Source organism: Myxocyprinus asiaticus, chromosome 12, assembly GCF_019703515.2.
Source record: "Myxocyprinus asiaticus isolate MX2 ecotype Aquarium Trade chromosome 12, UBuf_Myxa_2, whole genome shotgun sequence".
Taxonomy (NCBI): domain Eukaryota; kingdom Metazoa; phylum Chordata; class Actinopteri; order Cypriniformes; family Catostomidae; genus Myxocyprinus; species Myxocyprinus asiaticus.
The window spans coordinates 48329758-48345447 of NC_059355.1; the positions used below are offsets into that span (position 1 = coordinate 48329758).

General features: G+C 36.6%; 1 protein-coding gene across 1 annotated transcript in view; it reads right to left on the bottom strand.

Annotated features, from left to right (window-relative positions):
• The window catches only part of LOC127449557 (mRNA (2'-O-methyladenosine-N(6)-)-methyltransferase-like), a 20443-nt gene continuing 4753 nt past the window's right edge, over positions 1–15690 (bottom strand). Inside the window, exons 5-16 of the mRNA XM_051713064.1 lie at positions 13242–13381; positions 12937–13091; positions 10039–10186; positions 9856–9939; positions 7301–7400; positions 7056–7218; positions 5465–5640; positions 5264–5350; positions 4946–5130; positions 4084–4177; positions 3774–3949; positions 1–3547 (exon numbers count right to left, since the gene is read on the bottom strand). Coding sequence (XP_051569024.1) covers positions 3280–3547; positions 3774–3949; positions 4084–4177; positions 4946–5130; positions 5264–5350; positions 5465–5640; positions 7056–7218; positions 7301–7400; positions 9856–9939; positions 10039–10186; positions 12937–13091; positions 13242–13381 — 1776 coding nt within the window. The 3' untranslated portion in view covers positions 1–3279. The remainder of the gene's footprint in view (positions 3548–3773; positions 3950–4083; positions 4178–4945; positions 5131–5263; positions 5351–5464; positions 5641–7055; positions 7219–7300; positions 7401–9855; positions 9940–10038; positions 10187–12936; positions 13092–13241; positions 13382–15690) is intronic.

Consider the following 15690-nt stretch of genomic DNA (forward strand, 5'->3'; position numbering starts at 1 on the left):
TTCACTGAATCTTTGTCTTTATCAGAATAAGATTACAGGGGAGACATTCATGGCATTTTAGAGGACACAAGAAACAACAATCATAATGGCAACCAAATATAAATCAATCAACATGACTGATAAATGCAAATCGGTTAAAAGCCATGTGTGGCAAAGCTTACAACTAAACAATTACAGATCTGTACAATTTATATATATTTTTTGTACTGAAAAATATCAGGTCATGCAAAATAAAATAATCCAGACACTTCTGTAAGAAAAAGAACAAAAAAGAATTATAAAAATAAATTTATGGATAAATGGATGTTTTTGCTGGTTACACCTTATGTGTTACTGATGCAATCGTACACAATTCTAGTTAAAGATACAAGATTAATAACACTTTGGTTTAGTTTAAAACAACTTCTATTTCATAAATTCTATCATTCATAAACAGTTATTTAGAACCAAAAAGTTCAATGTAAAAAAAAAAAAAAAAACAACATGGAGAAAAAGATATCTTTTTCTTTTCAAATAAACTCACAATAGCTGTGTAGGAAAACAACTTCATACCCATGTTCTGTACAACATCTATAGTTTTGCTGGTGACAGAAAACACTCTGCAATTAAGAAATCCAACAAGTGTCCGATGCTCAGTGAATAGTAAAGTTGGATTTTTCAAATGGTGAACTGGGTGGTTTTAAACTTAATATAAAAGCTATTTCATAGTCTTTGCTCGAAGACTGTGTAGTCAAGTGGAAAAAATAAAATAAAATCTATATTTATATACAGACAGAAGTGACAAGGTTTAATAAAGTGACAGTATACATAATGAATTTCTACATGCGTATTAGCATGGCAAAAAATCCACCATTGTAGTGTAACTAACTGCAACATTTAAAGCCCAATTGTAGCAACAAATTCAATAAATCCATCAATAACTCGAGGATTAGCAGAAATAGTTTGACACCTGCTTTTCTTTTTTAAAATGTACATTCAAAATGCTGCCCAGTGATACAATTTAATCTCGCTCAAATGTAAACAAATTTGTATAATTACAATACAACACCAAAACTCAACTTTAAGCACTTTTCACATATCCTAAACCATGAAATGAAGGCAATAGCACCCAATTCTAAAAACTGTCTTTGCTCTCAACTTGTAAAACACCCAAAATGAGAGGTAGACTAGCAGGAGAAAAAATAATGGGGTGTACGCCATTTTTAGGAGCTAATTTATTCAATAAAACATCAATGATGAAATAACGCTTTTAGAACCGATAACAAACTGTAACTGAGCTAAACATATTCAGTTGACTAAGAAGTTTTCGTTTTCCTCTCGTTAGACCTAAACGCTACAACTGAAGTGACCCAAAATGCCACAGTATGACTTAAAGGTTTACACAGGCATTTAATATACAGAGAAAAGAACGCAATAAAGGTACAAAATCCCTACAGATCAACCATTGTAGATTTTCTATTGAGTTCTGTACAATATTCTGGAAATGAAAAACTAACTGTCTTTTACGGCATGACTAAGTGGAAACTAGATTATAAATATTTTTTCAGCTTGTTTTATGACCTTTTTGTTATTTCATATAGTTTTTGTCATAAAGAAAAACCTAACATGAACTTGAACACTGCGGTCATTATGGCATTCTCTAAAAACAAATGGGTAAAACAGGAAACAACTAATGCTTCAAGAAGCCCTAAATACTAATGCATGTCATACTAAAGGCTTTTAAACATAGCTGCCTGATCGCTGATCGTCTCCTCACACTGAATCATCTAAAATAAAACTCATGTGTGCCAATGACAAAAGCACAAGGTTACAGGGTGAATCTCATGAAACCTGTCGAAAACATGTCTGGGTCATATTTCGTGAATTAAAGAATAGAAAGAAAAAATACAAAATGTACCTTAAAGAAATGTTTTTTTTTTTTTTTTTTTGGCATTATATTCATGACAAGTAAGCACATTCCCTCAATTCTCATTACTACAATGCAAATAATAATAATAAGAAGAAGAAGAAGAATAAGAAGAAGAAGAAGAAATCACATCATTTAAAATGTATTTATAAAAATAAAATGGAAAAAAGGAAAAAGAAAAAAAAGAATTTTATATAGAATTTCATGGGAAACTTATCAAAAACAATAACGCAACAATGCAAAAAATCTTAAATGTCTTAAAATTCCTTTAAGCAATAAGTTTTATGTATACAAGTTTTTTTTGATAACATTGTATTTTCACTACTGTAATGCAAAATATATATATTTGAAAAATTAAAGAAATAGTATTAATAAAAATAAACACACATCATGATAGTATTTGTTATACTGACTTTAAGTCAAGCATTAATGTATGCTAACCTGTCATACAGTTAAAAATAAAATAAAATAATTCACCATTGAAAATAACGGGAATTAAAAAAAAAAAAAAATGCGTCGACTCGAACGTGTTAACGCTTCACAAAACGTGTCCAGACCAGATTATGGTAATACGAATTTTGCAGGGAAATGTGCTTAATTAAAAAAAAAAAAAAAAAAAAAAAAAAAACATTATTAAAAGGCCCTAAAAAATTTATTTTAAACAATACATCAGTATTATGCATAGAAGTTATTTTTGATAACTTAGTCACTACTGTAATGAAAAAATATATATACATAAATCCATTTATATAAAAAGAAATAAAACAAAATGGTATGATAGTGTTAGACTGCCTTTAAGTTATGCATTAATGTATGCCGACTTTACTGTAATACAGTAAAAAAACTAAACTAATAATAATCACATGACAAACGGTTTAATTACACTGTTAAAAAGTGGAAAATAATAAGAATTTAAGGGAAATGTGCTTAATTGTCAAAAAAGAAAACATTCTTAAAAGGCCCTGAAAATTCATTTTCAGTAAGTTTCATGCATACAAGTCATTTATGATGTTTCCATGAGATTCACCCTAAAAAGGTCAAAACAAGAATAAAAAAAAAATGTATATAATTGTATGAATGTATAGCTACAATTACCAGCTCTTAAAAAGACAACAACAAAAGAATGACCAGACTATCAATATACTGATATAAAACCCAACAATTATGATAACATAAGTCAAAAACCTAACACATTAAATAATAGAGGTGGAAGAAAGTAAACATGTATGAAGCTATCTATTTCTCATGGAAACATTTACAGTATATGCCCAGTGCCAATCTGAAGCCAACAGCATGATATTTTACCTGTTATACAATCATAGTCTCTTTCCCATGAACATACGTACACTTTGCCACACACACAGCGCCGCGGTCTAAACGTTTGTTGTGTCCGGTGCAGTCTTGTCAACAGGACTGCTGTTGTCTTCACTCCTAGTGGAGCATTCTTGGGCCGGATTGGAGTCTTTGTCTCCGGCACTGGTGGAAGGAGGACCGGGTGATGGTAAAGAATGCCCGGAGACCTTATAAGCTGACAGGATCTCTTGGATTCTCTCCGTTGTGGGCTCCCATTTGGCAAAGCCAGCGTTATTTTGCAGGAAAATGACTGCCGTTCCATGGACGGCCTTGTAGTTCATCTCTTCTCTGAGGGATCCAAAGAGGAAACCGATATTAATGATAATCCTAGAGTACAAAGACTTACGGTCTCAGAAGTAAATCAATTAAAACTTGACTTTCCTCTTACTGAAAAGACCAGCGTGAAGGTTTCGCTAAATATCCCCTAATGTGTTCAGCAGTAAACAAAGGACTAAAACCGCTAAAACAACACATCTTTTGACTGCTGAGAATGCCGCTCAAGCGAACAACTGACCTTTTGCAGAGGTGCTGCGAGCCACTGCGGTACTCGTGCTCAAACGCCGGCACGATCATCTGGTGCCTGCGGAAGCGACTGGCCTCCATCCGCGTCAGAGCTGGGGTCGGGGGGTCACGCCACTCTGGCACGAAGATGATGAAGGACAGAGGCTCGCTGGAGCGTTCAAGAAGATTCTGAGAAAGACGATGGACACAAAAACAGACAAACTTTGTGATATGCATCGCTATTTATCCACTCTCTTCAGAAGAAACTCAAGTGCTCTCAATGCTCCAGAATTTACAAAAGCATGACATCAAAAGTTGCTCACCTCAAAGTGTGTCACCATGGCATCCATGAGCTCCTCACAGAATGGAGGGTTTGCCTCAAATGAGCCACTGGCTGGAGAGAAGCTGAGGAACGGCCTGTTAAGATGGTGTAGAGGAATGACTCATGATAAAGGCACAAATTTAATGCAATTTAACATTCATTGAAAGAACCATTCTTGGGCAATTATAGCTCATAGCCTAACTGTAGACTGTTTACTGTTGCAAAGCAATTAGCTGCATTCATAGACAATTCAACTGATGTACGGTAACAGGTGCGGCATGAAGTCATTGCTAACACATTTTAATGTCATATTAGTTGATGTTTTAATGTAGTCGTAAATGCTCCTCTAAACGCCTCCCCCAGCGGTGTGGCCGATGTTTTGAATTTCTTTCAAGCACTTCGCCGTGAGTGTGTCGGGGCCTTTTTTGTTTGTTGTAATGTATCATGAACCGTGATTAATCACAATTAATCATGGAAAAATGTGTGATTAATTAGTTTTTAGTTTAATTCGTTTTTTTAATCGATTCACAGCACTCTTAATTGCGTACATTTTTTAACACATTCTTTATATAATTAAATTGCACTAATTAACACATTATATTGATAGTCCTTACAAAAATTTAGTAATACCATGGTAACATCATGGTACATACTGTATATTCAGTATATATAAAAAACATGATAAATTCATGTTATTTTTTGTTAATTTCTGGCTAATACAGAAATGTTACAACATCTTTGAAAAGATGCCTTGGAACTATTAGTTTAACGATATATTTTTAGAAACCATAACCTTTGTTATTTCAGGACAAATATGAGCAACAATCAAGATATATTTCAAAATTAGTTTTAAACAGATATACCCTCGAGATCCAAAGAAGCCGTCAATATCTGGAAAAGCGGAGCAAAACTGCTTGAAATAGCAGTTGAGAGGAGATGCGAAGCACTCGAACGTCACTCCAAACTGTTTATTGAGAGCCTCAAAAACCGGAACAGGCAGCGCCCCCTGTAGACCAGACCCCTCATTCAGACCAGAACCAAACATCACCTGAAATTCAAAGAGAAACATGATTTGACCACAATGTACAATCAATCAACTGACTCAACTGATTACAAAATGATCAAAAAATAATTGGTTGTCAAATTTAAAAACAATACAGAGATGCTTATTTGAATAATACCTGGTATCTTTTAATAAGGCACCACACACGAGACAGGAACTTTTCGAACCTTAGGTCATCAATACAGCTATATCGATAAAGAAGCTCCTGTTTATGACACGATTTGGAGAGAAAGAAATATGACAAATAAGATATAATCCAACAGGATGAAAATATAATCCACATATTATTTTTAGCTTGTTTGTGTTAAAATGTACACACTAGTTTGTTGAAATGACCGCGGTTGACTTTAACCATTTCTCCTTTATATCGCAGACAGGCCATGTCGTTCTCGAAGTGCAGCTCCACACGGGGTTGAGGAGGGGACGGGACGGACAGTCTGACTGGATAACAATACACCAACCGGTCCTGAACGTCTGTTGTCTCTGTGCCATCCACTATTAACACAAGGGCAATATTATTCAAGGTGGCTCTAAATTACTTCAGTCTGGTGCACAATAAAGGGTCAACATGAACGTAGTTCAAAACCCATTTTACTTCTATAATGTGTAATTCTCATTAAAACAAATTGTTCATCAAGAAAAAAATGGGTTTTATCCATCAGTAATTGATTTGATCATGAAAAGTGGGTGTTATTTATCAAAATGGAACCAGACCTGAATGCAAGTTTGGCTATTGGTTAACATTAAACAGTAGACCTAGGTGATGTTAGCTGGAAATCAAAGTTGTTTCAGAAGTGAAGCAAGTTGGGGGCCTGGGTAGCTCAGCGAGTATTGACGCTGACACCCCTGGAGTTGCAAGTTCGAATCCCAGGGTGTGCTGAGTGACTCCAGCCAGGTCTCCTAAGCAACCAAATTGGCCCGGTTGCTAGGGAGGGTAGAGTCACATGGGGTAACCTCCTCGAGGTCACGATTAGTGGTTCTCACTCTCAGTGGGGCGTGTGGTAAGTTGTGCGTGGATCACGGCGAGTAGCATGAGCCTCCACATGCTGTGAGTCTCCGCAGTGTCGTGCACAACGAGCCACGTGATAAGATGCGCGGATTGACTGTCTCAGAAGCGGAAGCAACTGAGACTTGTCCTCCACCACCCGGATTGAGGTGAGTAACCGCGCCACCACGAGGACCTACTAAGTAGTGGGAATTGGGCATTCCAAATTGGGAGAAATGGGATAAAAGGGGGTCTGGGTAGCTCAGTGGTAAAGACGCTGGCTACCACCCCTGGAGTTCGCTAGTTCGAATCCCAGGGCGAGCTGAGTGACTCCAGCCAGGTCTCCTATGCTAACAAATTGGCCCGGTTGCTAGGGAGGGTAGAGTCACACGGAGTAACCTCCTCGTGATCGCTATAATGTGTTTCGCTCTCGGTGGGGCGCGTGGTGAGTTGGGCGTGGATGCCGCGGTGGATGGCATGAAGCCTCCACACGCGCTGTCTCCGCGATAACACGCTCAACGAGCCACGTGATAAGTTGCGCGGGGTTGACGGTCTCAGACGTGGAGGCAGCAGAGATTCGTCCTCCGCCACCCGGATTGAGGCGAGTCAATGTTCAATGAAAATTACTTATTGTTAGAACATTAAAATAGCATTTATACATTTTAAAGCATAATTCCTAAGCAAAACAGTGATCTGATGCCAAAATATATTAGCCTATGCTTTTTTTAATTTGATATTTTAATGGCCAAAACTTTTCATATCAGTGCATCCCTAAATATCTGGGAAATATTTATCCTACTTTGTACATAGAGACATTGACAGCGTATCATTTTTTTTTTACCCAATAATTGCATGATGTTAAATCTACAAACTTGAAAATAATCTAATTAAACTGAAATGGCAGTAATGTTAAATGCGGTCCTACCAGAGATGTTGCACTCTTTAAGTAGAGTGAGGTGAGCTTGGTGGATTCTGCGTACATATTCTGCAGAGATGTGATGGATCTTCGAACAGATGCCTTCAACGGAATCCTTCGCCACGCCTGTGACATGAGGGCCACACTGCTTCCGTAAGTGCTCGAGTCGATCCTAAAAAGATCACAATGAGATCAGCGAGCCAAGATATCGCACAGGTGTGGACATGACAACATAAGAGTCATTGAGAATGTACCATGTAGTCCTCTTTGCTGGCAGAGTGGTCTCGTCTCAGCCAGTTCATGGTGTCCTCAACGTTCCATTTGACCACCTTTCGACTTTCAGGAGTTGCGTTTCTGTGGGAACACAGCATTTACTTCTGTCTTAGAATCTTGGTCGACAAGAAATGGCATTCATAACTCATTTTACTTCCATAATGTGACATATTTCCAAGTGAAACAGGATAGTCAACTAGATGTAGATGCAACTAGAATGCAGGGCGAGACTTGATTCAATACATCAGGAATTGACTGGGTTGTAAAAAGTGGGAGTTCCAAACCAGAACGGAGTCAGACCTGAATGAGAGGTTGCAGTGGACTGTGGAGGACTGTTCCCCTCCTGAAACACCACCAACATCTTTGGTTTTTTGGGGGTTTTTTTTGCAAGTTAACCCTGTTTCCACAAATCCCTATGGTAATGTTTCTTTTTCAAATCAATCCATATGCTTTATTACATTAAAGGAAGATTTCAGGTTCAATAAAAGTTTAGCTCAATCAACAGAATTTGTGGCATAAATTTGATTTCTACTTAAAATAATTTAAGGGTAGCTCAGCAAGTATTGACACTGACTACCACCCCTGGAGTCGTGAGTTTGAATCCAGGGCATGCTGAGTAACTCTAGCCAGGTTTCCTAAGCAACCAAATTGGCCCAGTTGCTAGGGAGGGTAGAGTCAGATGGGGTAACCTCCTCGTGGTCGCTATAATGCGTGCTTCTCGCTCTTGGTGGGGCGTGTGGTAAGTTGTGCGTTGATGCCTTGGAGAATAGCGTGAAGCCTCCACACGCGCTACGTCTCCGCGGTAACGTGCTCAACAAGCCACGTGATAAGATGCGTGGATTGACAGTCTCAGACGCGGAGGCAACTGAGATTCGTCCTCCACCACCCGGATCAAGGCGAGTCACTACGCCACCATGAGGACTTAAAGTGCACTGAGAATTGGACATTCCAAATTGGGGAGAAAAAATAGGGGAGAAAAAAAAAATCAATTCTTCCCTCGTTTCTTAAAGCAGTTACAGTGAGGCACTCACAAAGGAAGTGAATAGGACCAGTCTATAAACGTTACACCCATGCACACCATTTCGAAAGTATAGCTACAGGATGTAAACATTATGCGTGTTAACAAGATTTTAGTGTGATAAAATCACTTACTAACCTTTTCTGTGTAAAGTTATATCCGCTAACAGAATTTCAGGGTTTTGTTGTCATGGCAACAAAGTTGTAATATTGGATATAAATCTACACAGATATGGTATGTTGCTATGTTTATGTCTTGTGGGTATACCTTTGAAACTGAGTATTTAAAAAAAAAATGTATCCCGTTTTCTCCCAATTTGGAATGCCCAATTCCCACTACTTAGTAGGTCCTTGTGGTGGTGCGGTTACTCACCTCAATCCGGGTGGTGGAGGACAAGTCTCAGTTGCCTCCGCTTCCGAGACCCTCAATCCGCGCATCTTATCACATGGCTCGCTGTGCATGACACCATGGAGACTCACAGCATGTGGTGGCTCATGCTACTCTCCGCAATCCACGCACAACTTACCACATGCAAATTCATTCTTAAAATTTAAAACAATTACTTTTCAACATACAATTGCATTTTTTTAACAAACTTTTATTCAGTACAAATGCACTCTTGCTTGTGATATATTGCTTAATAATTATTATTATTCATTAATCATCATGTATTATTATTACTACAGTGAATATGACATTCTACTATACAGTTGTAATATATTTCTGTTGCAATTTCTTCAATTTCAGGCACCTAGCTTTTATTTTGAATCAAGCTTTTATTTGATGTGCGTTTTTGACAGAAGCTTCACTTGTTCAGACAGATGGACAGTTCGCTACATGGCCCAGTGTGATGGTTAAAGCAAATACTGTGATTTAATTATATAAATATATTGTCTACATAAGCTACACGCTTCACAGTGGATCTGCTCTGTCATCTCTCATACAACACAAATGATTTTCAAAGTCTGTGGAGTTTCTAGTGTATGAGCGGTCGGATTTATACGTTCATTTAAAGTACGCAGCTCGAATGCAGACTAAGATTGAAGCTTTTCAGGGTTTAATAATCACACTAGGATATATCACGATTTTAATTTGATTAATTGTGCATTTCAGTGTAAAAGGAGTAACAGAGCATTTGGAAGCAGTCGTGTGTCAGTCAGACAGTGCGCTGGTACCGAATTAAGTCGGTGTTCGGTACTACCGGTACTGTAGAAACACTGGTATCGTTACATCTTTTTTATTTTAGTACCAACTTGGTACTGCAGTACCAGTTCTTTTGACAACACTACTTCAAAGACAATGGATTCTGGCATGAGGCACATAATGGTGGACCTTCTTCAACCAAAAAGAGTGTCACTTGAGAGGCCTAAATTTTGATGCAAGATTACAAAGACAAACAATTTTTTCCTTTAAAAATAAGGAACATGTACTCAAAAGTAAATAGGGTTCATTTTGATTTCATGTTGATATGAATGACAATTTCTGTTGGCTCTTTGAAGAACTAAAAATAACATTTACCTGGAGTCTATCATTTTCTTTGCTGCCTCTGCATATCTGAACAAGAGTTTTCTGGCCTCTTCCTTATACTTGATACGGGACAGCCTGTAGTTCGTAGAGGAAAGTTAGAAAATAATATCACAGAATCACTTGAAATATACTAATGGGCCATGGTAGTTTTAAAGAACACAGATGTTATATGACCTGATGGGGATGTCGTTCATGATCTCACGGAACATGGATGGAGAGATGACTGGGTCGCATTCGCTGGGCAAGAGTGGATCACACCCTTTATCCACCACCTTCCTCTCTAAGAGCCAGCGGTTGAAGGATTCTCGCGGCGGCTCTATACCTGCAAACAGAGAGTCGAGATTCTGACACAAACACATTAAAATGATCTCTGTAAGACTTCCTAACAAATGTGCATTCCCAGTTTCAGATGCCCTGTTAGGACTACAATATAAACGTTTTTTCAAAGTTGTATTTGTAACGCAAATAACAACAATAGAAGTTATAATTGTATAGCTATGAAGAGCAATTCCTTGAAAAATAAAGTAATTCCTTGCATCACTTCATAAAGTGATAAAATGTCAAATCTGATTCTGTTGATTGTGATGGGTCACACCCAAGACTCAGAAGCAGATCTGTATGTTCTTTGCAGTGCCACTGAATGGACGACAAAAAGATAAAAATGTGAATAAATGAGTATAATATTTTGTATAAGACGCATCACTGTACCATTATAAAAGTTCTTTGTGAGTGAAATACCCTATCCTTTATTTACATGTAGGGTCTACACAAGCATACCATAGAGCATATTATGCATAGTGGCATCTAGTAGCTTCTAGCCATTGTTTTTATTATTATTACAGCGATTCGGCCCGCAGCACCTGATTGTTTTCTTCATTTGGCCCCCGACCAAAAAGTTTGGACACCCCTGACATAGATTAACTATGGTTTTACTACAAGAATTTGTAGTAAAACCATAGTAATCACAAATTTTATTTTTATTACCATAGTGTTAGTTTTCCTGTATTATTACTATGGTTCTACCACGGATATGGTTAGAATATGGCTACTGTAGTAAAACAATGGGACATTTATTGCGATGGTACGCAAAACAATTTCAGAAAATTTTACTATAGTAAAAACCATGTTTTCCACCAAAAAAAAAACATGGTTATTAATTTATAGTTTTGCGTTTCCTCTGAATAAATGTACCATTATTTTACAGAATTACGGTTTTAATACAGTTTACCGTGTCCATATAGTAAGCATGGATTTACTATAGATTAACTATGGTTAATCTTGTGTTTACTATATTTTTACTACAAATACTGGTAGTTAAACCATAGTAATCACAAATGAAATTACCAAAGTTTTTGTTTTCCTGTATTATCTGGATTCACTACAAATATCACGGTTCAAATATGGCTACTGTAATAAAACATGGTAAATTTTTTGCTAGGGAACACAACTTTTTCAAAATCCCACACTGTCCTTGTAGCTAGTGGACAACCAATATGGGTTTTTCAATGCCTGATGCCAATACCGATAACTTGTCTAGAGAGCACGATGGTCGATATAAGTGTCAATAAATATAATACATTTTAACAACAGCAAATCAGATGTAAACAAAATTTCTTAAGTGAAACAAACACTCATTTTATGCAATATTTTCTCAAATTTGCATTAACTTGAAAAGAAAAAGCCTTGAAAACAAAGTGTTGACTATCCATTGACAAACCTATTGGTAGATTTTGGAAGTAAGACAAGGGAAAGTTGACATTCTTGTTAATCGGACGGGCGGACATGGTTATTGACCAATAAATGGCCAAATATTGGCTGATTAATCAGCTTGGTCAATATATCGGTCTATCACTACTTGTAGCCTTGAACAAATTGTGCCTTTTCATTAAAAAACCATCATGAGGGTCTAATGGGGTTCTCTCCGTTTTTTGTCACATGACAATACAATGCCTGAATGTTTGTTACACCATCTGACTTTGATTTAAAGGACAAACATTTTAAAAATATTAATAGTATTTTAAAACAAAATTGTTTCACTGCTTATTTTTCTTAAGAAATAATAAAGATTATTACTAACTACTTAAGCTAACATTTATTTTTTCCAAGAATTTCAGCTTTTAATGTGACTTTTTTCTCCGGATGGTTATACCACTTAAGCCCCATTAAAAAAATCAAATAATAGTAGAGGTGTAATCGAGCAAACGTTTTGTGTGCATTGCATTTTCAATGTGATTTTGAATAACAAAATACTTGCATCACATCATTGACCCATATATTATAACCAAGTTATGAAATATTTAACAAGAAACTGAACAGCATCTAAATATGGCCGAACTACTTGAGACAGAAAACTTTGATGCAATAATAAGTTCTGCTGCAGTAGTCCTACATAAAAAATCCACTTTATGTTAAAAATCAAGAAATTCATAATAACAAAAACTGAAAAAGTTAAATCTACAGGATGTGTGTATACTTGGAGCATTCATTACTTATATTTTTAAATAATTTAATTATAATTTTTTTAATGCATGCTCCATACTTGGAAGCACGTCACTTAACCTGTCCTCAGCAAGAGGTCACACTGTTAAACTGCCAAACAGAGTGTTTAAAAATGCAACAAATTCATAAATATAAATATCAAATGAAAGGTAGGGATCTGTAAGATATCAAACAATACATAAAGTATATTTTAAATAATATTTTCCATAAAAACTGCCTATCAAAGTTGTGTCCTCACTTGTCGTCAGATTTTGGTGGATGCAACAGTAGGACAAATGGTCTGGTAAGTTTTATATTTTTAATCACTGTAAGATGTAAGTTATGCAGTGAATAAATGTCAGCTTTCAGAAAAAAGCATTTTTATAAAAACCTGTTCCCTTAAATGGTTTGTTAGCTGAGATATTTGTCTACAAATACAGTATATCCATTTCAAATTAATTTAGTATTAAAAAATATAAACTAATATCTAAAGCATGTTTTGTCCCATATATCAAGAATCAGTGAGCAGGTTCCTTCCGGTAGCTCATAAACATTTACGGTTAACCCAGACTGTGGAGGCGGGTGAAGACATACCCTCCCGCTGAGAGCACAACTCATGGTAGTGCTGCCGCAGTTTGGTGGTGAGCTGAGCTCTCAGAAGTTCAATCTCAGGGTGGGGAGGGAGATGCTCTGCTGGGGCTCTCTCGTGGATCACGGCATTGGTCTGAATGTCCAGATCCCAGTACACTCTGAAACACAATAAACAGCATTCTCTTCCATGAGACAAAAAAGCTCATGTGTCATACATGTTTGAAACAACATGAGGATGAGTAAATGGGTCACAGAATCATGATGGGAATTAAATAACCACTGACAGATAAACATGGTCCTGTACTCACACAGAGGGCCGGTACGGAGCCGGTGAAGGTGCGCTGGGCTGGGCTTGTTTATCATCTGTGGTGGAGATCCAGGGTTTGACTCCTGGTGTACTGGGAGAAATAGGGACCGTAGGAGTTGTCGGAGTGACCGGAATCTCAACCTGAATTTGACACATTACTTATTACTTAACTGTTGCTGATTTAGCATAAATCGAATAAATAATCACGATTACAATTACAGCTGCCACAATTACCTACTTGTGAAAAATCGATTATAGCAGTCCATGTAGGTCTACACTCATGTTGTGTCAAAATTTTCAATGTAATTTTCTATTTAAAGTGTTTTGGAAGCAGTTGAGCATTATAACCAATCACATACAGGCCCGTTGCTCGCTTCGGTGTATAATTTATTAAAAACTATAACAGGTTTATTTTTGTTGCTGCTAAGTGGGCCAATGTGAAGCTGACCACTTAGGCACGGTCTTCATTTATTGATAAACCAACAAAGAAGTCATTCAGAAACAGTTTTTGTCTAGTTTTGGATGTGTAGACTAAAAAATTGAAAATGGGCATGCAGTTGATCCATCTGAAATAAGTATTTTAATTAGGGCTGTTGATTTAATGCGTTAATTCAGTGCAATTTTTTATATAAAAAAATAACACATAAAAAAAAATTAATGCAATTATTCATGTTCCCGTTAGAGGTAGACCTATTTATCGGTTTTACCGATTAATCAGTGCCAATAGTTGCTTTTTGGAACTATCCGTTATTAGCAAAAATCTGTCCTAATATTTGTTATATTTTTTTGTATTCCTCCATGTTACACTGTGACCGAAGCTGAAAGATTCTACAGTATAACATTCGCCTCTAGAGGTGAAATAAAAACGTGGGGATTTGCTACATGTAAATCTGTCCATATTGACAATATTCATCCATATTTTGATACTAACTTCAATTTTTTATTTTGATTAAATAATCAAGTGTTGCAAATTGAAGTGAGGACATGCAATGAAAAATGTGACTATATAGAAACGTGCATCTTCAGCACATACATTGCGTTTCTAACTTCATATCTTATGAATAATAAACCTTATTCTTCATAAAATCTAATCTAGTGGCACTTTTTTTTTTAATATTCTATCAATCGATTTTAAAAACTATCGACCAGTTAATCGGTTATCGGCCTTTTACACCACCTTAGTTATCAGTATTGGCAAAATCCATTATCGGTTGACCTCTAGTCCCTAACAAGGAATATTCCTACCATAGGAGCAATTAAAGCTTAAAAGTACCACCTGTTTTCAGCAGGGGGCAGTAAGCGAAACTCCAGCTGTATAGGCAACGCACAGCTGTACAGACAATAAATCACAGTTATGCTTGCTTGACACTAGTCTCAGCCTAATACGGCATGCCCACGTACCGCCCACGTACCGCCCACAGTCCATTCCCCATCATCCATAAGGTCCGGTGATTTATAGTCCGAAATGACTTATTTACATAAATTAAACGTAATTAATTGATCTTCACAATCAAACATTCTATCGCCATGTTGGTCTTTTATCATGGTGTGATATATCTCTGATAACCTGCCCCTAAGCGGCATGTAATGACAAAACCGACTGTGACTGATCGCGTTACGTCAGTTAGAAGGTTTTTCCTGTCTAAGTCGGCGTTCATGGCCAATTTAATCTGCTATACAGTCCAGACCTTTGCCATTTTAGTCAAAGACCTGGCTACACAGGAAAAGTTTGGCACTAGGGACATCACAAGATGCAATCAAAAACAGCCGGACGGAGCACAATTCCGATATAATACAATTATAATTTTATTATATTGGAGATATATAGAGATATAACAATTATTTAATCAGTATATATTTAACTATTGTTATTTGGGTGAGGGGGGCTTTCTCTGCAAATATTTGTCTATGTTTTATTTAGTGCTGTCAGTCGATTATATTTTTAATCATGATTAATCACATAATTTTTCAGTTAATCGCGATTAATCGCAGATTTTGAAAGTGCTGAAATTTTACTCTTTATATATTTATTTTCTTGCAAAGTACTTGCTTTCTGTCACAAGTCCCACCAGTGTTTTTGCTGGTTTATGCTTTATTCACGGTAAAAGCGTTAATCATGATTAAGAAAAATGAACGCGTTAAACTTTTTTTAATTAATCACATGCATTAACGCATTCATTTTTACAGCTCTTGTTTAATTTGATTAATTAATTGGCATGTCATCTAATTAATTTGATTTTACATTTTAATCAATTGACAGCCCTAATTTTAATGTAAATTGTATTACCGTATTTTCCAGATATAAAGTCTCACCTGAATATGTGTCACACCTGGTCAAAATCACGTTGTTGAAAGAAAAAGAAATAAAAGCACACACACAGATAAGTCACATCTCTGTATAAAGCCAAAACTATACTTCGGCTTTGACGCGAATGCTTAGCGCCTGCGTA